Source organism: Panthera onca, chromosome A2 (genome assembly GCF_046562875.1).
Source record: "Panthera onca isolate mPanOnc1 chromosome A2, mPanOnc1 haplotype 2, whole genome shotgun sequence".
Classification (NCBI taxonomy): domain Eukaryota; kingdom Metazoa; phylum Chordata; class Mammalia; order Carnivora; family Felidae; genus Panthera; species Panthera onca.
Window position 1 is genome coordinate 95,330,459 of NC_138340.1, and position 23,194 is coordinate 95,353,652.

At 35.9% G+C, this 23,194-nt stretch overlaps 1 protein-coding gene across 6 annotated transcripts in view; it reads left to right on the plus strand.

Annotated features, from left to right (window-relative positions):
• The window catches only part of AKAP9 (A-kinase anchoring protein 9), a 153,695-nt gene that overhangs the window by 35,178 nt on the left and 95,323 nt on the right, over positions 1–23,194 (plus strand). For 5 of the 6 annotated variants that reach the window (XM_078442477.2, XM_078442478.2, XM_078442480.2 and 2 more), the window contains exons 4-10: positions 1,622–1,675; positions 2,041–2,211; positions 3,682–3,837; positions 4,683–4,880; positions 10,381–12,768; positions 18,364–18,577; positions 20,431–20,510. In XM_078442477.2, coding sequence (XP_078298603.2) covers positions 1,622–1,675; positions 2,041–2,211; positions 3,682–3,837; positions 4,683–4,880; positions 10,381–12,768; positions 18,364–18,577; positions 20,431–20,510 — 3,261 coding nt within the window. The remainder of the gene's footprint in view (positions 1–1,621; positions 1,676–2,040; positions 2,212–3,681; positions 3,838–4,682; positions 4,881–10,380; positions 12,769–18,363; positions 18,578–20,430; positions 20,511–23,194) is intronic. The other variant, XM_078442479.2, reaches the window with a different exon arrangement.

Here is a 23,194-nt window from a genome sequence, read left to right on the forward strand (position 1 = left end):
TATATCATCTCCACTTAAGGAGTATCCATTGCTTACTATTATATTTGAAGCTTTTCATAAAATCCATTTCATAACACTGTTACTATAAAGCAAACATTTTAGCAGATGCTTATTAAAATGCTTTGTTCCAGCATCAAGAAGAGCTAATTGAAATTTAGAAGGATTTAATTGGAAAGTTACTTCAAGTGACTTGATATTAATAATTTTAATAGATTTAGTACTCCTGTCTTCTGATAGTTTTTCACATACTGCAATATTGTGTTGCCATAAAGATGAGGTTTTTTTTTTTTTTTTTTACTTTAGTTTTAAGAAAAACCAAGGAATAAAACTCTGTTAAAGAACTCCTAAATAGTATCTTCACCTTTTTTTTTTTTTTTTTTTTTAAATTTTAAGTAGGCTCCACACCTAAAGTGGGGCAGGCTTGAACTCACAACCCCTAGGTCCAGAGTCCCCTACGTCAGGAGTCACATGCTCTACTGAGTGAGCCAGCTAGGTGCTGCAGTGCTTCCACTTTTTTTTTTTTTTTTTTTTTTTTTAATTTTTTTTTTTTTCAACTTTTTTTTTTTTATTTTTTATTTTTGGGACAGAGAGAGACAGAGCATGAACGGGGGAGGGGCAGAGAGAGAGGGAGACACAGAATCGGAAACAGGCTCCAGGCTCCGAGCCATCAGCCCAGAGCCTGACGCGGGGCTCAAACTCACGGACCGTGAGATCGTGACCTGGCTGAAGTCGGACGCTTAACCGACTGCGCCACCCAGGCGCCCCAGTGCTTCCACTTTTTAAAGGGATGTGGTTCATACCCTAATTCTGGGATATCCTGTCCTATATACTTGAGCAGTAAAAATTTCATTATCTTGGATTGTATTAATGTAGAATTCTATTAATTCTATTAATGTAGAATTGTGAATAATTAAGATGTAAGCAGGAATAAAGTTCTTTTGTGCACTGTTGGGGGGAAGGAGGAGATTGTTAAATAGATTAATTGACCTGAAATTAATCTCCCACCAGGTCAACCCAGGAGACGTACTCTGTCATCCTTCTTCCTCCCATCCCCAAATGTTTGTGGTAGAGGCAGTAATATGTTATGGAAAATCTCTACATCAGTTAGGGTTGGCATGGCTGTCATTTCCCCAGGGAAAAGTTGGGGGAGTGTTGTTTACCTCTTCATCTCATACCCTTTGACCTGATTACCAGCCTTCAGTGAATTTGCACAAGCAAATGATTTTACTTTAAAATGAATAGAGCTTAATCAAAAAACAATTATTTAAATGATGATAAGGCAGCATTTTGTAGAAGAGGATTTTAGTAACTTGAGGTCTATAATTCCCCTTCTGAAGACAAAATATAAACTGCACTTAGAACTTTGATTCATGTAAACAAAAATGTATAGTACAATGTCTTCTGCATTGTAAGCCCTCAAGTGTTTTAGGAATCATTGGCATTTGAAATGATCATAATGTCTTTTATATATTTAAGTTTAATCGCTGTATCTGTTTTTGCCAATGAGGCATTTTCCCTATCCATAAAATATGCACGAATACAGTTAGCAGAATTATAATTGTTAGCTTTAAATAAAGTTCTATCTAAAATCATAATATATCAGGAAATTGTTTTTGTACAGGTAAATGGTTGCAGTTTTGTGGTGAGAACAGGAAAGCCCACAAATTTATTAAGGGTACAGTATTTAAAACTACTTATGATACTAATGTTTTACACTATCAAAAACCATCTGGCTTACTAACAAAGCTGTTTCCTGCATGCATTTCTTTCTGTGTGTGATTTCTAAATGCTTTTAATGTTTAACAAAACAAAATTAGCTGTCTTTTGTTATAAAGCTCAGTTATAACCAAATTTGTAGATATTTTGTTTTTGCTTTTAAGGTATATAGCACATTAATAACAAAGTAGGTAGTCATTCCAGTAAATTCTCAGTTGATAAGTGATATTTTAAAGTGGACTTTACTATGGAATTCAATATTTGAATCCCTCTTCCTGAGGAATGTTGTTAGTATGAATTATTAAATATCTTGGATTGATTTAGGAAGAAGAATTTGGTGCTGATGATTCTTATTCTGAACATGGAGCACAGTATAGTCAGACCCACCTAGAGATGATGGAAAATGAATTGGCTGGCAAACAACATGAGATTGAAGAGCTGAACAGAGAACTAGAAGAAATGAGAGCCACCTACGGGACTGAAGGGTTACAGCAGGTATGCCTACTTTATGTGGCTTTTGTTTTGTTACAAAAACAAAAACAGGAAATTTGAATGCTAGCATATGTAAATAGTACATAACTTAAGTCATAGTAACTTATCTCATAATATTCTTATACATATCATAAACAACTTGCTTAACACTAAGATTCCATGAATAGGGGTAATACAATCTGGAATCTTTTGTTTAACTTTATGAGATAGCTAGGCTGAAAGCACTTCAGTAGAATAGATGTTTTTGTAATCAGCCTGAGAGAAAATATGGTGCAAACCGCATCAGAATGTTATGACTTAAACTCATTAAAAATGTCAGCGAGTCCTTGTAAAGGGACCTCTTGTGGTTCAAATGACATCTGTTGTTTGTGGCAGTCAGTTATGAAACCAAGGTGAAAAAGACCATTGATGAAGACGACAGAATACATTTTAGTTTCATCCTTTCCAGGAACAAGTGAGAATCGAACATGTCTATGATGATGTTGCCTAGGAACAGATTGGGGCACCCCGAATATAAAGGCACTTGTCCTCCTAGAAGCAGATAATCGATAAGTTAGACCTAGTGTATTTTGTTCATCAGGTAATTTTTTTTTAAGTTGTTTTGGAAGTAAAACCAATTTCTACAAGGTAATTTTTTCAAATATGGATGAGATTGCTTACAAATTATAATCTTCCCGGGCACCTGGGTGGCCTGGTTGGTTGAGCATTCGACTTAGGCTCAGGTCATGATCTCATAGTCTGTGATTTCGACCCCTACATCGGGCTCTGTGCTGACAGCTCAGAGCCTGGAGCCTGCTTCAGAATCTCTGTCTCCGTCTCTCTCTCTGCCCTTCCCCGCTTGTGCTCTGTCTCTGTCTCTCTAAAAAATAAACAAACATTAAAAAAAAATTTTTTTTAATTACAGTCTGACAATGTGTTTTGTATATTTTTGAATAGTTGCCTGTACTAATAATCAGTTTTGTTCTAAAAATAAGTCTGGCAGGGGCACCTGGATGGCTCAGTTGGTTAAACATCTGGCCCTTGATTTCGGCTCAGGTCATGATCTTATGGTTCATGGGATCGAGCCCCGCTCAGGCTCCAAGCTGACAGCATGGAGCCTACTAGGGATTCTCTCTCTCCCTCTCTCTCTCTGCCCCTTCCCTGCTTTCACACACTCCTACACCCATCTCTCTCTCTCAAAATATATAAACTTCGGGGGCGCCTGGGTGCCTCAGTCGGTTAAGCGGCCGACTTCGGCTCAGGTCATGATCTCGCGGTCTGTGAGTTCGAGCCCCGCGTCGGGCTCTGTGCTGGCAGCTCAGAGCCTGGAGCCTGTTTCAGATTCTGTGTCTCCCTCTCTCTGACCCTCCCCCGTTCATGCTCTGTCTGTCTCTGTCTCAAAAATAAATAAACGTTAAAAAAAAAAAAATTCAAAATATATAAACTTCAAAGAAAGTAAGTCTGGCACTTAATATTTTCACTGATGTCTTTTAGTTACAAGAATTTGAAGCTGCCATTAAACAAAGAGATGGCATCATAACCCAGCTTACTGCTAATTTACAACAAGCAAGAAGAGAAAAGGATGAGACAATGAGAGAATTTTTAGAGTTGACAGAACAAAGTCAGAAATTACAGATTCAGTTCCAGCATGTAAGTATTACTAATAGAACAAAATTTATTAGATTTTTGGTAGTGAAGTTTTAAAAAAATGCTCATGAGTTTTAAAACAAATTTAAACTTAAAATCACATCTGCTTATAATGTATCATGTTGGAAAAAATAACGAACACCTGTTATTATGTTAACCAAGAATTTAACTAGTTCTTTTGTGGTTTCTTTGCTGTTATTTTCTTTGTTCATCCTTGTCTGTATACTGAAAGCCTACAATATCTTTTAAGTCTGATGGGTGGATTTTTGCAGAAATTAACATGTAGCCACATCCTACCTTTGCCAACCCTGGTATGATTTTATTTTATTTTCTAAAATGGTATCCAGACAGAATATATTCCATTTACCTTTAATCAGAGCCATAAGAATGTAATTGTATTAATCAAGGTTTCTGATGGCAAGTACAGAAAATAATTTGAGATAGGCTAAGCAAAAGGGAGAAATTTAAATACAGGCTTATATTACAGATTTCAAGGTGGAAATACAACCAGGCCTCTGAAAGGGATTGGAATCAGAAACTAGAAGGATATCAGGAATCCAGGAAGTACTGTCTTTCAGGCCCCTTTTCTTTCTGTAGGTCTGCCTTAGTCTTCCCTATTTTATTAGACTTTTTCTGCTTTGTCATGGGAGAATCTTAACTGTTCAGCTTGTATGATGTGCCCATACTCATCTGATAAGCCATGACAGCATGTTTGCTTGGGTTTCAAGCCTATGAATCTAGCAGATTTCCCAGAGAGCAATTGTGAGCTGAGTAATATCCCAAAAGATGTCTATTCCGTAGCGTAATCACTTCAGAATTTAACTTGGGGGTTTCTTTCTGTTTTTAAGTTACAGGCTAGTGAAACTCTGAGAAACAGCACTCATAGTAGCACAGCTGCAGATTTGTTGCAAGCCAAACAACAGATCCTCACTCATCAGCAACAGCTGGAAGAACAAGACCATTTATTAGAAGATTATCAAAAAAAGAAAGAAGACTTCAAGATGCAAATTAGTTTCTTACAAGAGAAAATTAGAACATATGAAATGGTATGTTTATTTTAAGGAAGTTAGCCAATGTACAGCAGCTTTATAATTGAAGTTTTTTATGCAAGTGTTTATATTTTTTGTTATGTACATGAATTACAAAATTTCATAATTAAGAAATGTTCTTTATATAAAACAACTTATTTCAAAAGCAATTGGGAGTCTTACAATAATAGTTTTTAAGATAATACTAATTACTGAGTTCCTTGGAAGTGATCAGCCTATGTTAAAGTGAGTTCTCAGGAGAATCTAAATTTATAAACATAATTAACATTCTTTTTTTCTTTTCATCTATAAGTATTTCTACTCATTTTACCAGTGGTTATGAAATTCTGAAAATATTTCCAAGAAAAAATGAAATCTTATGGATTTTAATTAGAAAAAAATAGTGGATTCTCCTTTCATGATAGTTATGTTTTATAAAGTTGCTTGGAATACTTATTTAGCAAATAAGTGGTAATAGAGGAAAAGGGGGGAAATATATATAATTTACATATTTATATTTGTTTTTATGTATGAACACACATATATATTATATATTATGTATAAATATATAAATATGTATGTGTGTATATGTATGTGTTTATACACACACATATGTATTCTAGAGAATATATTTATATATACATAGATACACAACATATCTCATAAGATTATAATCTTAAATCCGAAAAACCACTCATCTCTGTAGGTTATATTTTATTTGTTTTTCAAAAGAGAAAATGGGGTTCACCTATGTTAAATGACTTGACTGAGGGTACCCTACTGACACTTGTCAGACTTGTGATTCAAACCCATACAGCTGGCCCAGAGCCATATTTCTTGTGTTTTACTGCACTGCCCCCTCTTGCATCCATCCTCTTCACCATCCATGTTTTCCTAATAAGGTCTGCCTTCATAAAGGAAGTGACTCAGGGTAGGCTTTAGGAGGAGAGGATATTTGAGGCAGGTCTGGAATAATCTCTCTCTAATTATATTTCATTTTCTCAGCAATAGTTCTGTGTGGCACATAGTAGCTACTCAGTATTCATTTGGTAAATAAGCAAATACATTATGAATCTGAACTGATAGAGATAGGAAGGACATTTTAGAGGGTGGAGTGTACATAAAGACCCAGGACAAAAGATGTTAAAAATATATAGGTAGCAAAAAATAGTTTAACCAGAAATAGTCTTTGAAAGTCAGCCTTTGTAGGGGCTCCTGGGTGGATCAGTTGATTAAGTGTTCAACTATGGCTCAGGTCATGATCTCACAGCTTGTGAGTCTGAGCCCCACGTCAGGCTTTGGGCTGACAGCTCAGAGATTGGAGCCTGTTTCGGATTCTGTGTCTCCCTCTCTCTTTCTGCTCCATGCCCCCCACCCCCCCCACTTGCGCGCGCTCTCTCTCTCCCTCTCTCTCTCTCAAAAATAAAACATAAAAGAAATTTTTTTTTAAAGTGAGCCTTTATAAAGATATTTTTAACATGTATAATATGATGAAATGAAGCAATAAAAATAAACATTTCCTGGGGAGCCTGGGTGGGTCAGTCAGTTGAGTGTCCAACTTTGGCTCAGGTCATGATCTTATGGTTTGTGGGTTCCAGCCCCATGTCGGGCTCTGTGCTGACAACTCAGAGCCTGGAGCCTGCTTTGGATTCTCTGTCTCCCTCTCTCTCTGCCCCCTCCCCTGCTCACACTCTATCTTCTGTGTCTCTCAGAAATCATAAATAAATGTTAAAGAAATTAAAAAGAAAACAAAAGTGAGCCTTTTCAGGAGAGAAGAGTGGAGAGATACTCTAGGTCTCGTTATAAGAGCCTGGAAATTGGATTTTGTTGTATTTATTATATTCAGCAGGCAGTATTATTTGAAAGTATTTAAAACTCAAATAATTCATTATTTTATTTTTTTAATATTTATTTTGAGAGAGAGAGAAAGAGAGTACACAAGCAGGGGAGTGGCAGAGAGAGGGAGAGAGAAAATCCCAAGCAGGCTCTGCATTGATTCCACACCTGAGCGGAAATCAAGAGTCAGATGCTTAACTGACTGAGCCACTTAGGTGCCCCAAATAATTCATTTTCATAGGGGGAAAGCCTTTGTTTATTTGAGTGCTAGCAGAATTTTTCTTTTTTTTAAGTTCATTGATTTTGTGAGAGAGAGTGCACGTGCGCAAGTGGTGGAAGGGCAGAGAGAGGGAGGGAGAGAGGATCCTAAGCAGGTACCTCGCTGTCAGTGCAGACCCCGATGCAGGAGCTTGATCACACAAACCATGAGATCATGACCTGAGCTGAAATCAAGAGTAAGATACTTAACCAAATGAGCCATCCAGGTGCCTCTGTTAGCAGAATGCTTTTATTACCAGTCTCTTCTTCGTCTTTTTTTAAAAATTTGTCTTAATTTATTTTTGAGAGAGAGAGAGACAGAGCATGGGCAGGGAAGGGGCAGAGAGAGAGAGAGGGGAGACACAGAATCTGAGGCAAGATCCAGACTCTGAGCTGTCAGCACAGAGCCTGACCTGAGGCTGGAACTCACAAGCCATGAGATCATGACCTGAGCCAAAGTCAGATGCTTACCAGTTGAGCCACCCAGGCACCCCAATTATTAGTCTCTTCTTTATTATGTATATATTTTTAAAATTTTCTCTCTCTCTCTCTCTCTCTCTTTTTTTTTTTTTTTTTTTTTTAAACTTTGAATGACTCCCCCTGAGCAGTAGTTCCATCAGATCAGCTGAGGGACTAGAGCATTAGGGTGATGGTTGAAACTGTCATGGTGATTCCAGCCTCATTCTCTTTACTCATAATATTCTGAACTTCCCATGGTGCAGTGGTCACAAGCAAGAAGTATATTATTCCCCACTCCCTCAAGTCTGTTTCTAAAAATAGAGGGATTGTATCTTCAACCACAGGGCTGTCTTTTCCAACACAAAATATATGGTTTAAAACCATATATTTTGAAATAAACAGTACTAAGAAAAATGAACCATGAATTTATTTAATAGTTGAATGAAGAATTATTGTTGCTTGCAGTTATATCACATGTTGGACAATTTTGAATTAAGTGACACTGTTTTATGAGGATTCCTCCTCCCCAATAGAAAAATCAGGAAATAGAAGTATTAACAGATGTTAATATTCCAAGTCTAAGTACTTATTTAACAGTTCAACTGAAGTTGACCTCCGTGAACTAATTTTATTTTCTTATAGGTTCCAAATGCCTTCTAGATACTTTCTAGTATACAAAGATATTACATTTTTATATAGCACAATGTGCATAAAATACATTAATACATTCATTTTCTTTTAGCTTCAAACATATTCTATGAGATAGAAGAAATGGTATTTATTTTACAGGTGAAAACACTGCAATTTAAGAGATTAAAGTGATTTAAATGTCATATTATAGTACAGAAGTCAGAAGGCTCAGCATTTGGTAATCACTTATGGTGACATTGGATGGAATATGTGATACCAAGAAAAAAGCTGATAGGATTTTGCTCAAGAGGCTTCACAGTATAGCTGTTGTTGCCTTAGTTAATTTATATAGTGCATATTGTGGCCTTTGACTTGTAGGCTCAGAAGTCTGGTTTTTATCCAGAGAGGGAGGCAAACCACAAGAGACTATTAACTATAGAGAATAAACTGAGGGGTTTTTGAGGGGATAGGCTAAATAGGTGATGGACATTAAGGAGGGCATTTGTTGTGACGAGCACTGGGTGTTATATATAAGTGATGAATCACTAAATTCTACTCCTGAAACCAGAAGTACACTGTATGTTAGCTAACTTGAATTTAAATAAAATCTTGGAAGAAAAAATAATTCTGATTTTTATCTTCTATCATCTGAGACTTGAGCTATCTCAGAGGTGAGCTCAGATTTTCCAAGTTCAAGAGGCTAAATGTTTAAATCTTGAAGATGAGATTATTAATTTACAGTGAGAAATGATTATCACCAGGACCTGCATGCTTCAGGTTCTTTGGATTTTACTTTCTTTCTCTGGGCAAATGAATTTGAAACGCCAAATAATAATAATAGAAAGTTGTTTAGTGAGCATGAGATTAAAGGATATTAGAGGAATCAAATGTTCCATAGCATTACGCTATGATAACCTGATGTATCCATCTCACAGAAGGAAAAGTCATGCCTGTGGACTGAAATTCTTAAATTCTGTTTGCTACAACCCCTTACATTGCTTTCTGTGTTAAGTATGGTTTTCCCAGAGTGATCAGAATTCGCAGTCTCACGGCACCTGGACTGTGGTGGAATGTGTACTGCCAACATTTCTGTCTCACGCCTTCCTTTTTCTAGGCTTTGACATTCTTTATTTAGATATATTAATAAATCCATTCAAGGTGCCTTTAAGTCCTCTTGGCCTTAGGACTCCTGACTCATTTAGGTGATTTTACTTACCTACTTGTGTTTGTTCCATTCTATGGATTATACTTTCTTTGTAGTTGGGACCTCAGCCCTTAAATATTTAGGCAACTAAGTAACAGAGGCAAAACTTTGTTTCTAGGGCTTTTGCTTGACTCCTTTATGTGATAACATTCTTTTTTTTTTTTTTTTTTTTTAAATTTTTTTTTTTTCAACGTTTTTTTTTTTATTTATTTTTTTTTTTGGGACAGAGAGAGACAGAGCATGAACGGGGGAGGGGCAGAGAGAGAGGGAGACACAGAATCGGAAACAGGCTCCAGGCTCCGAGCCATCAGCCCAGAGCCTGACGCGGGGCTCGAACCCACGGACCGTGAGATCGTGACCTGGCTGAAGTCGGACGCTTAACCGACTGCGCCACCCAGGCGCCCCTGTGATAACATTCTTAAGGATGATTGTGATTATGAATACGCCTTGGCCTGTGTCCTAGGTTTAGGCTTATATACAGTACCACAGTAGAGTCCCAAGTCAGACGTGGAAAAAAATGTCTGCCCCGCTTTCAAATTTCTATTCAAACCCAAAGTCTAGGACCAAGTTGATTTGCTCTAAATGGTGTAGTTGTTTTGCATGTCACTTGAGGTCAGCCACAGGAATGAAACTAAGACCCACAAGAACCTGTTTTTGTTGTTTTAGTCTTTTCATAGCATTTGCTCATCAGACACCTTTAAGTCACTAGAATACATAGAAGGAATCTTGATTTATGTTTAAGACTTTCTTCTGGAACTGTAAAGAGTACATAGTACTATACCTATAGAAAATACTAAGTTTATTAGTTAATAAGAAAGATGAAAATATAATGGTTTAGACATTTTAATCCTACTAATTTTGAAATTAATATTTTTCACCATAGCAGTGTAAGAAAAATTTCTTTCTTCAAGAAAACCAATGCTGCTGTAGTGTTTGCTCACAAATAGTGTTGGGTACACACGTCGTATCTCACTGACTTGGGAAAAATTGAAGGGCAAGCCTAGCAATTACTATTTATAGAATTATTGAGAAAAACAGACTTCTCTCAATATTTTGGTATTGAGATTAAGCAATGTAAGTTGCCAGGAACTAAAACTGACATTTTTATATTTTCATTTTTTCTTTCTAAAGGAACAAGATAAAAAAGTAGAAAGCTCAAATAAAGAAATACAGGAGAAAGATGCAATCATTGAAGAACTAAAAACAAAAATAATAGAAGAAGAAAAAAAAACTCTAGAGCTAATGGATAAAGTCACAGTTACTGATAAATTACTGGAAGAATTACAAGAACAGGTTGTAGGAAAGAACCAAGAGATTAAAAATATGAAATTAGAGCTGACTCATTCCAAGCAAAAAGAAAGACAGTGTTCTGAGGAAATAAAACAGTTAATGGGGACAGTTGAAGAACTTCAAAAGAAAAATCATAAAGATAGCCAATTTGAAACTGATATTCTGCAAAGAATGGAACAAGAAACACAAAGAAAGTTAGAACAGCTCCGGGCAGAGCTGGATGAAATGTATGGGCAGCAGATAGTACAGATGAAACAGGAGTTAATAAAACAACACATGTCACAGATAGATGAACTTAAAATACGGCATAAAGAAGAAATGGAGAATGCTTTAAGATCATATCCAGGTATTACTGTTAATGAAGATCAAATAAAAGTAATGAATATGGCAATAAATGAACTGAATATAAAATTGCAAGATAGTAATTCTCAAAAGGAAAAACTCAAGGAAGAACTAGGAGTAATTTCAGGAGAAAAGTCTACTCTACAGAGGCAGCTTGAAGACCTTTTTGAAGAATTGAGCTTTTCAAGGGAACAAATTCAGAGAGCTAGACAAACAATAGCTGAACAAGAAAGTAAACTCAATGAAGCACATAAGTCCCTTAGTACAGTGGAAGATTTGAAAGCTGAGATTGTTTCTGCATCTGAGTCCAGAAAAGAACTAGAATTAAAACATGAAGCAGAAGTTACAAATTACAAGATAAAACTGGAAATGTTAGAGAGAGAAAAGAATGCTGTATTAGACAGAATGGCTGAATCACAAGAAGCTGAATTAGAGAGGCTGAGGACACAGCTTCTGTTTAGTCATGAAGAAGAACTTTCCAAACTGAAAGAAGATTTAGAAATTGAACATCGAATAAATATTGAGAAACTTAAAGATAACTTAGGCATTCACTATAAACAGCAGATAGATGGCTTACAGAATGAAATGAGTCAAAAGATAGAAACCATGCAGTTTGAAAAAGATAGTTTGATAACTAAGCAGAATCAACTAATTTTGGAAATTTCAAAGCTAAAAGATTTACAGCAGTCCCTTGTGAATTCAAAATCAGAAGAAATGACTCTTCAAATCAATGAACTTCAAAAAGAAATTGAAATACTCAGGCAAGAAGAAAAGGAAAAGGGTACTCTTGAACAAGAAGTTCAAGAATTACAACTTAAAACTGAATTGTTGGAGAAACAAATGAAGGAAAAAGAGGATGACCTTCAAGAAAAATTCACACATCTTGAAGCAGAGAATAGCATTCTTAAAGATGAAAAGAAAGCCCTTGAAGACATGTTGAAAATGTGTACTCCTGTTAACCAAGAAGAAAGATTACTTTTCACAGACTCCATTAAGTCTAAATCCCAAGACTGTAACTGGCAAAAAGAAATAGAAGTACTTACAGAGGAAAATGAGGACCTCAAAAAACAATGTATTCAGCTAACTGAAGAGATTGAAAGGCAAAGGAACACTTTTTCATTTGCTGAAAAAAATTTTGAAGTTAACTATCAAGAGTTACAGGAGGACTATGCTTGCCTTCTCAAGGTGAAAACTGATCTAGAAGACAGCAAAAACAAACAAGAAGTAGAGTATAAAAGTAAGCTTAAAACACTTAGTGAAGAGCTTCATCATTTGCAAAGAATAAATCCAACTGTGGTAAAAATGAAAAGTTCAGTCTTTGATGATGACAAAACTTTTATAGGAGAACCCTTGGAAATTGGTGAGGTTGTTGAGAAAGATACAACAGAACTTATGGAAAAACTTGAGGTGACCAAGCGAGAAAAATTAGAACTGTCAGAGAAGCTGTCTGATCTTTCTGAACAATTAAAACAGAAACATGGTGAGATTAGTTTTCTGAGTGAAGAAGTTAAGTCTTTAAAGCAAGAGAAAGAGCAAGTTTTATTGAGATGTAGAGAGCTAGAAATCATCATTAATCATAATAGGAAAGAAAATGTAAATGCATGTGATGTTCCATTAGACTCTTTAAAAGATGGATTTGTGACAAGGACAAGCAAAGATTCTGGAGAGTCAGTTTCTAAAATAAATAAAGATTTTGGTGAAGAATCAAAAATAATGGAGGAAAATAAAATTCCTTTGGAAAATAGGACTGTTGGAAAAGAAGGCAAGCAAGAACAGTTGTTTTTGGGTCACTTGCCATTAGTGACAAGTGGATCATCACTTAGGACTACTGAACCAAGTAGAAATGATAAACTTCAGTGGGAACTTAGTGTACTTAAATCAGAGAAGGTATGTTTACTTATTTATATATGTTAAAGCACAGTGAAAATGTACATTTCACGCAAATAATGTTTTTATCTTCCTAAAACATAAATTTTACAAGAGAATGAAAGGGAGCCCTGTAATGTAATTCTCATTTGGGCCTCTCATCTATCATTGCCTTTATCTATTTTTAGCACAACTTTTGATCTAAGAGTTATGAATTTGAGCCCCACGAAGGGCGTAAAGATTACTGTCTTTTTCTTAAACATTGTTGCCTTTTTTTTTTTCAGTTAATTTATGTTACATAGTCTGTTCATAAATAGCAACGGTTTCACATTTTCTTTGGAATGGCAAGAGTTTAACTTTGTAAAGAAGTTACTTTGTAATATTTTGTTGTAATATCAAAGCTTGGTTTCAGCATTTTGTTTCATATTAGTGTTTTAAAAGTTCCCCAATGGGGCACCTGGGTGGCTCAGTCAGTTGGGTGTCCAACTTCAGCCCAGGTCATGATCTCACAGTCTGTGAGTTCAAGCCCCTCATCGGGCTCTGTGCTCACAGCTCGGAGCCTGGAGCCTGCTTCGGATTCTGTATCTCTCTCTCTGCCCCTCCCCTGCTCATGCTCTGTCTCTCTCTGTCAAAAATAAGTAAACATTAAAAAAAAAAAAAAAAAGAAAGAAAAATTATAAAAGTTCCCCAACTAAAAATTAACTCTTAAACTTTACTACTTTATATAGTATTTATTCAGTAGTTATAAAACCATCTTTCCCTGAAAGAAATCTCAACTTAAGTCCCAGAGTTTTCTCTGAGTACTGTGTAAAGCTGAAGGGGGTAAAAAGTATTCTACTTATAACTAAAGAATGCATATAATGAATAATAATAGATATATAATATCTGATGTTATATATAATAGTAATAGAAAATAATGCTGTATTAGACACAGTCTAATACAGTTAGGTTATAATATCTACTATTGTATATAATAGTAGATCTTATGTATTTATTAAATATAATAAAAATAGATATATAATAATAGATTACTCTTGACCAATATGCAGTTTGCGAGTTACTAGTATTAGAAATAACTGGAAAATTCCACTGGGTATTTTGTGTAATGCTGCTAAGTAAGGCTTTACTTTTCTTCACTTATGCAGCATATATTTATTGAATGTCTCACTAGGTATAGGGAGTATAGTAACAAGAGAAAGAAGATTCCTTCTCACAGCAGGAATATACTCTAGTGAGGGAGGCAGACAATAGACGAGGAAACAAGTGGAGTAGTTATAAGTGGTAATAAGTCCTATAAAGAAAATAAAGCATAATGTGATAGAGAATGATGGGTAGTGGTGGTGACAGCATTAAATACTGAAAGGTCTGTTCTAAGAATTGACCTTTGAACTGAGATCTGAATAATGAGGAGGAGCCTACCACATGCAAATTAGGGCAATTGTAAAGACCTGGGTGAGTTGGAGGAACCAAATGAAGGTGTGTTTAGTTGAGTTTGAAAGCAGGAGAGTGGAAGGAAAAATGTTTGAAGAAGAAAGAAGAGACTAGATCTTGGAGAGCCTTTCTGTTGTAAGAAGTTGAGACTATACACAGTAGGAAACCATTGGAAGGTTTTCTCTTTTTACTTCTAATAAATACAGATCTTATGATGGAGTTACATTACAATAAACCTATTGTAAATTGGAATATGTTAAGTTGAAAATGAAGTTAATGCACTTAACCTACTGGACATCATAGCTTAACCTAGTCTACCTTAAGCATGCTCAGAATACTTGTATTAGCTTACATACAGTTGGGCAAAATCATCTAACACAAAGCCTATTTTACAATAAAGTGTTGAATGTGTCATGTAACTTATTGAATACTATACTGAAAGTAAAAAACAGAATGGTTGTTGGGACACCTGGTGGCTCAGTCAGTTAAGTGTCTGACGTCGGCTCAGGTCATGGTCTCACAGTTTTTGTGAGTTCGAGTCCCGGGTTGGGCTCTGTGCTGACAGCTTGGAGCCTAGAGCCTGCTTTGGATTTTGTGCCTCCCTCTCTCTCTCTGTCCCTCCCCTGCTCGTGCTCTGTCTCTCTCTCTCAAAAATAAATACACATTAAAAAGGTTAAATTAAAAAAAAAAAAAAAGAACGGTTGTAAATGTATTGGCTGTTCATCCTTGTGATCATGTGGCTGACTAGGAGCTCTGGCTTGCTGCTACTGCCCAGCACAAGAGTGTGCCATACTGCGTATCACTGGCCTGGGGAAAGATCGAAATTCAAAATTTGAACTACAGCTTCCTATTGAATGTGTATCACTTTTACACCATTATAAAGTCAAAAAATCCTGGGTCATAAGTTGGGGACTGTCTGTATATTTGCATTTATGATCTTATATTAAATGTAAAGATATTTTATATTTTAATAACTTAAATAGAGTTTAAAAATTCGAACTGCATAACGGTTAATGCTTCGTTAATTATCTGCAGTGGTTTTCAAAAGCATAATGTGATTACAGTTCAATTACTCCTGCAAATGTCAGAGATCATTTAAATTTTTTAAAAAAGACTTAATTGGAGTGAATTTGAAGCTGTCAAATGGTCAGATTTTCTCAGTAAGAATTTTACTTTCTTTACTGAAGACATTTTCAGTGACATTCAGATACCCTCTCCTTGACATTAACTTACATAAACTAAAGAGAAGCAAACTGGTAAATTCCTTCCCAGTTGTCACTACCATGACAAACCCTCTTACTGGGAGAGGGGAGTAAAGGGGGGGGGGGGGCGGGGAAGGAGCTCACAGAAGAAATGGATAATTTTACACAACAGTAACATCTACAAGCAATCTACATATGCTTAGAAATAATGCTGACTCCCCCCAGAATACCATACTCTTGGATGAAATTAATTGGCCAATAAACATGAAAAGGTGCTTTCAACCTTGAGTCTCACAATAAAATGTGGTGAGGATATGGGGAGATGAGTACTCACATACGCTGTTAATGTCAATATAAATTGGTACAATTACAGGGGCGCCTGGGTGGCTCAGTCGGTTGAGCGCCGACTTCGGCTCAGGTCACGATCTTGCGGTCCGTGAGTTCGAGCCCCGCATCGGGCCCCTGTGCTGACAGCTCAGAGCCCGGAGCCTGTTTCAATTCTGTGTCTCCCTCTCTCTGACCCTCCCCATTCATGCTCTGTCTCTCTCTGTCTCAAAAATAAATAAACGTTAAAAAAAAAAAAATTAAAAAAAAAATAAAAATAAATTGGTACAATTACAGAAAACATAGTTTGGTAAAATTTAATACATTTAATGTACATTACCTATGACCCTGCAGAACCATTTCTAGGTGGTTGTCAGTGTGGTCCCTGACTAGCAGTATCAGCAGCACTTGAAAACAGGTTAAAATTAAAATTTTGAGGCCCCACACCAGACTTCCTAAACCCGAAGCTCAGGGAAAGGGCCCAGCAATCTGTTTTAACAAGCACTCCAGGTTATTCTGGTGCCTGCTAAAGTTTGAGAACCACTTTATGAGGGAAACACAAGTATATTTGTACAGGAGCATATCTAAGAATTTACTGCAGTATTTTTGAAATATCAAAAAATTAGAAATAATAGTTGGTCTCCAAGAAGGAAATTGACAAATCATGGTGTATTCACAGGTACTGTACCACAGTTAAAATAAATTAACCTGTATCTACATGGATAGATCTCAGTATATTGAATGAGAAGAATGATTTGCAAAATAAATACCATTTTGCACCATTTATGTAAATTCTCAAAAACATATATATTGTTTACATGTACTGAAAAGTGATAATATAAGAAATGGAGTGGACTTGTTGCAAATTTATGATAATAATTGCCTCTGGGAAAGGAGGAATGGGAATATAGTGGATTAAATTTTATTTATGTTTCCTTTCTAACCAAAAAAGTTTGTAGAAAGGAGAGAAATGAGGGGGAGGAAGACAAAATAATTGTATTTATTTGGGTTGTGAGTACATGTTTATTACATTATTCTTTTAATTTCTCTATATTTAAAATATTTTTATTTTTTAAATGCTTATTATTTTGAGAGAGAGTACAAAATGGGTGAGGAGCCAGAGAGAGGGAGAAAGAATCCGAAGCAGGTTCCATGCTCTCAGCACAGAGCCCGATGTGGGGCTCAGTCTCACAAACTGTGAGATCATGACCTGAGCTGAGATCAAGAGTCGGATGCTTAACCAACTGAGCCACCCAGACAACCCTAAAATATTTTTAAATGATGAAGCAGGCCATACTACTATACCATCTATCAAAGTTTACAATAAAGTTGCAGTAATGGCAATATTGTGCTACTTTCCTTGAAAAAGATAGGTAGATCAGTGCAACAGAATGAAGTGAGAAAAATTAGACCTCTCTCTTTTTTTTAATATATGAAATTTATTGTCAGATTGGTTTCCATACAACACCCAGTGCTCATCCCAAAAGGTGCCCTCCTCAATACCCATCACCCACCCTCCCTTCCCTCCCACCCCCCCATCAACCCTCAGTTTGTTCTCAGTTTTTAAGAGTCTCTTATGCTTTGTCTCTCTCCCAGTCTAATCTCTTTTTTTTTCCTTCCCCTCCCCCATGGGTTTCTGTTAAGTTTCTCAGGATCCACATAAGAGTGAAAACATATGGTATCTGTGTTTCTCTGTATGGCTTATTTCACTTAGCATCACACTCTCCAGTTCCATCCACGTTGCTACAAAGGGCCATATTTCATTCTTTCTCATTGCCACATTGTACTCCATTGTGTATATAAGCCACAATTTCTTTATCCATTCATCAGTTGATGGACATTTAGGCTCTTTCCACAATTTGGCTATTGTTGAGAGTGCTGCTATAAACATTGGGATACACGTGCCCCTATGCATCAGTACTCCTGTATCCCTTGGGTAAATTCCTAGCAGTGCTACTGCTGGGTCATAGGGTAGGTCAATTTTTAATTTTTTGAGGAACCTCCACACTGTTTTCCAGAGTGGCTGCACCAGTTTGCATTCCCACCAACAGTGCAAGAGGGTTCCCGTTTCTCCACATCCTCTTCAGCATCTATATAGTCTCCTGATTTGTTCATTTTGGCCACTCTGACTGGCGTGAGGTGATATCTGAGTGTGGTTTTGATTTGTATTTCCCTGATGAGCGATGTTGAGCATCTTTTCATGTGCCTGTTGGCCATCTGGATGTCTTCTTTAGAGAAGTGTCTATTCACGTTTTCTGCCCATTTCTTCACTGGATTATTTGTTTTTCGGGTGTGGAGTTTGGTGAGCTCTTTATCGATTTTGGATACTAGCCCTTTGTCCGATATGTCATTTGCAAATGTCTTTTCCCATTCCGTTGGTTGCCTTTTAGTTTTGTTGATTGTTTCCTTTGCTGTGCAGAAGCTTTTTATCTTCATGAGGTCCCAATAGTTCATTTTTGCTTTTAATTCCCATGCCTTTGGGGATGTGTCAAGTAAGAAATTGCTATGGCTGAGGTAAATTAGACCTCTCTTATATAAAGTTTTAAACTGTAATTTCACGTATTTCCCCCTTGTAGTCAGTAAATGCAGAAGATCGAAGTTATTTTAAAAATGTAAGTTGTTTAAAAATATTCTAATGTGTACATACATTCACTTTAAGAATGATTTAAGGCTACAGATGGAAGCTCAGCGTATATGCCTCTCTCTGGTTTATTCAACTCATGTGGATCAGGTTCGTGAATATATGGAAAATGAAAAAGATAAAGCCCTTTGTAGTCTTAAGGAGGAACTTATTTCTGCCCAAGAGGAAAAGATAAAGGAACTTCAGGAAATACACCAGCAAGAGCTACAGAATATAAAAACACGAGAAACAGGTAAATGGCTTTCTAAAAAAATTATAAGTACTATGAAATAAGTAAATATCACTTAAAGCCCACCATTCCATGATTCTGTCCTCGTCTTAGAACCCATAGAGGAAGGTAAGTGTATATCCAAGTCCTGGATTCATCTGTTCATATAATCATTGCACATTTTTTTAAGTGCTTGGGAAATCTAAAATTACTGAATCATTTTCCCACAGAAGTTGTAATCAAGTGGGAAAGCAATATAAAATAAACTCTTAGAAAACAATAGATCAATTTCTATAATAGAAAAATGACTAGAAAGAATGGAAGAAAAAAGGAAAAAAGACTTCTACCTCCTGGGAGGAGGAGTGGAGTGAGGTTGCAGGCAGGAGTAGGGTTGTTGGAATTTTAGGGAAGGTTCCTGAGTCTTAAACATAGAGGTGTGAGAGATCGTAGCCATCTTGGAGAATTGAGAGTTCAAGTTACGTGAGAAAGTGGTGGGTTATAAAGCTGTTAAGATTGACAGGAGCTTGGTTAGAAAAGGCCTTATATACTCTGACTGAAGCATATTTAAGCTTTATGCTATTGGTGATAGGACCTGTAAGATTTTAAGTAGCAGGAGTAGCAGTAAAATTTTTATTTTAAGGTAACACCATGAGGCAAAGTAAGGAAGGTGATTAGTTCTAGGAAGACCAGTTAAGCAACTTTGGAGGTAATTCTGCTAACAATAAGGGGCTGAATAAAATGTCATTGAGGATGGAAGAGAGAGTCAAAGAAGTAGGCTGTAGTCTGCAGTTGATATTAGGAGGAAAGGGGGAAGAATTGAGAGTGGTCCGTAAGTTTCTAGCTTGGGTAGCTAGATTGAAGGGGAGACTAGTCATGAGGAGTATGCAGAGCAGATCTATGGGAAGAATAATAAATCCAGTTTGGAACATATTGAGTTAAAAATACCTCTTGACTTAAAAAAAAAAAGAGTTATCTAGTAGGCAGTTAAAAATAGAAGTCTGAAATGCAAGAGGTTTAGGCTCAAGATTAAGATTTGGAAATCCAAAGATCATTTGAGGCCAGAGAAAAGAATGAGATGTCCTAGGAGACTGTACAGTAGGCACTGTGAGAAGCAACAACATATAAGGCATCTGAAGTACAAGACTAGTTGTAGTTAGCTTTTATCTCTAGTAATTGTTTAATCACTCTATTAAGTAGACTTCCTGTGTTCAAAACGTCTGTAGGTTTTCACCCTTGACAGATAACACTTTTGAGAATGAGGTGGTTCCTAAGTTTGTCTAGTTGCTCTGTTGAACAGAATAGAATTTAGGGAGTGGCTTAAATATCATTTTTCCACTTCAGGAGTTCTTTAGGTTTGAATGTAATAAGATTTTAGGCATGTATTATTTTTAATGGTATCCTCTAAAGGATAGAATCTGTCCAGTGGTTTTTCAACTATAAGTTAATTAATGGGTCCACTAATGGTTGATGCAGTTAGTGAGTAATGGCCAGCATTTTTTTTTTTTTTAGTAAATAAAAGAATATAGTAGAACAGAAAACATTAAAAGCATATAGTATATTAAAAAAAGTAAATAAAGATCTGTGAAATTCTTGTTTCAGTTTTCCGTGGATGTGTATAATAGGTTACAATATATGACATATTTCTTATATTGGGGAGTAGTAAAATTTGTAAATCACCACTTCATACCATTTTGTAGGATATAAACTGAGAATCTTAAAAATTATCTGAGACCATTAACATTGAGCAGTGGAAAATAAGTTTTAAAGAAGGAATTTAAAACTAATCTTATTGTAAGGGAAGCTTCCAGTTGACACAGGTTTAAAATGATAATAGTACTTAAGTAGATAAATGTTTAATACAGTATCTGTTCTATTAGGTGATGAAGTGAAGCCTTTACAAATGCTTATCGGAAAACTACGCAGGGCAGTGTCTGAAGAATGTTTTTATTTTACACAGGTAAGATATTAGTTAAAAAGTACTTTTAGGAATGAAATCTTGCCGTTTGCAACTACGTGGATGGAACTACAGGGTATTATGCTAAGCGATAGAGAAAGACAAACATCATATGACTTCACTCATATGAGGACTTTAAGAGACAAAACAGATGAGCATAAGGGAAAGGAAACAAAAATAATATAAAAACAGGGAGGGGGACAAAACATAAGAGACTCTTAAATAATGGAGAGCAAACGGAGGGTTACTGGAGGAGCTGTGGGAGGGGCGATGGGCTAACTGGGTAAGGAGCATTAAGGAATCTACTCCTGAAATCATTGTTGCACTGTATGCTAACTAATTTGGATGTAAATTTAAAAAAATTAAAAAAATGTAAAAAAAAATACTTTTAGACAGGAAATGCTATACTTCAGAACTGCACTTAGAAAATATTCCTGGGTTTTTAACTTTAAAATGAGCATTTAAATGTTTTCTGATAATCTTTTGAAACAAAAGAGATTGGAGTAAATTATCTCAGCAGTGGAACAGACAAAAGGTATACCTAATACAAAAAAACAGTGGACCAATAGAACCCAAAAAAAGTCTGTTTCCTGCCCCTGCCAACTTTGGTGGTTGAGTGCATCCATTGACTTACCTGGGGAGATTGCACAAGATCAATGAGATATGATTTCACACTTCAGATTGCCAAAGTCTAAAAACTCTAATTATGCCAAGTATGTTTGTGAACTTAGAGTGAGATAGAAGCTCTTACACACTCCTGGTGGAAATGTACTACCTTGAGAAGGAGATTGGCAGGGTGTATTTTTGAAGATATATACATCCTACAACCCAAGCATTTATTTGTGCACAATCAGATCTGTTCATTGCTAGAGTGTCTTTATTAAGTTAAAAATGGGAAACAACTCAGCTTTCCATGAACAATGGTAATAAATAAATTGTGTTATCTCGATGCACTGGAACTCCGTTTAGCAGTGTTTGATGTCTGTACTAATGTCAGTAAATCTCAAAAGTATAAAGTACGTATGCTCAAATAATTACCTCTGGATAGAGAGAAAGGTGCATAAAATGGATAAGCAGTACTTAAAATAGAGAGCTTCAAATCTATATGTAATTTTCAGTTTCTTTAAAAAATATGGAGATAATATGACAAAATTGACCATTTGTTAAAGGTAAGTAATAGATAAACTATTTTTCTGCATATTTGAAATAGTTCAGAATTTATAATCTTTGCTTTGGTTTGTCCCTAATCTCTATCCCGGGCTTTTATATTTATGAATTGGAGGAAAAGGGTGGTATTAGTTGGGACAGGTAGAGCTACCTTACTGATTTTGATTACCTATAAAGTTGTTCAAAGAACAGTGTTGCAAAAACCTCAAAAAGTAAAAAGCAACCACACCTAATGCATGTCTTCATTCAGCTACTCAGCAGTGTCCACTTCCACTTCTGAAGCGTTCAGGCATTGTCCTTTCATATCTATTGTTGATATTCAGTAAATAATGGAAAGAGAGCCCAAGTCGAATTAGTTAAGTTATAAGCTGACTTTATGTTTTTTTTCCTTTTGTTATTGTCTTTACCTGATCCCTAATCTCAAGTTGAAATATGAATCACTTGTTCTGATAGAGGGGTCCTCTGGGGTTCTTCATGAAACCTGGTTTTGTCACTAATCATGTTGCCATAGACTAGTTTTTTCATCTTTTTGAGTCCATTTCTTCATTAGTAAATGGGGTGATCATTCAGGTTTCTGCCAACCCTAGTATGATAAAATTCCATTTTAGAAACTGCTGAAAATTTAATACACTCAGTTGTTAATTGACAGTATAGTTAACTTTTAAGCGAATCTCAAGAAATAGTAATAAACAATTTGGTTTTTTCCAGTTGTTTCCAGTTGTGTGCAGGGCAAAGGTAAAACTTATTTTGAGGGCTTCTGAAATGATTATGGGTCATGTGTTGTTTTTAAATGATGGTAGAATTTTCTGTTGCTCAGGAGAAAAAAACTAATAATGTGTCACATATTTGTAATTTGTGCATATAAAGCATAGAATTCTACCTATGTGTTACAGAAAAGTACATGAATGTGATCTACTTCATATAATTTTTTTTTAATTTAAATTTTAGTTAACATACAATGCAGTATTGGTTTCAGGAGTAGAATTCAGTGATTCATCACTTACAGCACCCAGTGCTCATCACAAGCGCCTTCAGAATTTATAGACTACTTTCCAGTCATAATTTTTTTTTTTTGAGTAAGCTCTATGCCCAACATGGGGCTTGACCTCATGACCCCAAGATCAAGAGTCACATGCTCTGCCAACTGAGGCACCCCTAATCATCATCTTTTAACTTCTGTCCTTGTCTTCTGGTGTTTTTTCAAGGGTAGTTGGCATTACAGAGATAACATCAATCTAAGATACAAGCTAGAAAGTGGTAGATTGCAGTACAACCTATATTCATTATTAGAAGCAGAAAAAATAGTTTTGTGCAGTTAGGATTATCAGTATTTTTCCACTGTAGGAAGTATTTTATGTCCTAGAGAGAGAGAAAGATTTAGATTTAACCATTTCTTTTGCAGACTGATTTGGTGTATGGGATAGTGTTTCCTTGCTGATTTTTCTGTGCCATTTTGACTTTTACATATAGGAAAATAACGTTTAATGATTTTTCAGAGGCAGAAATCAAAAATTTTTAAT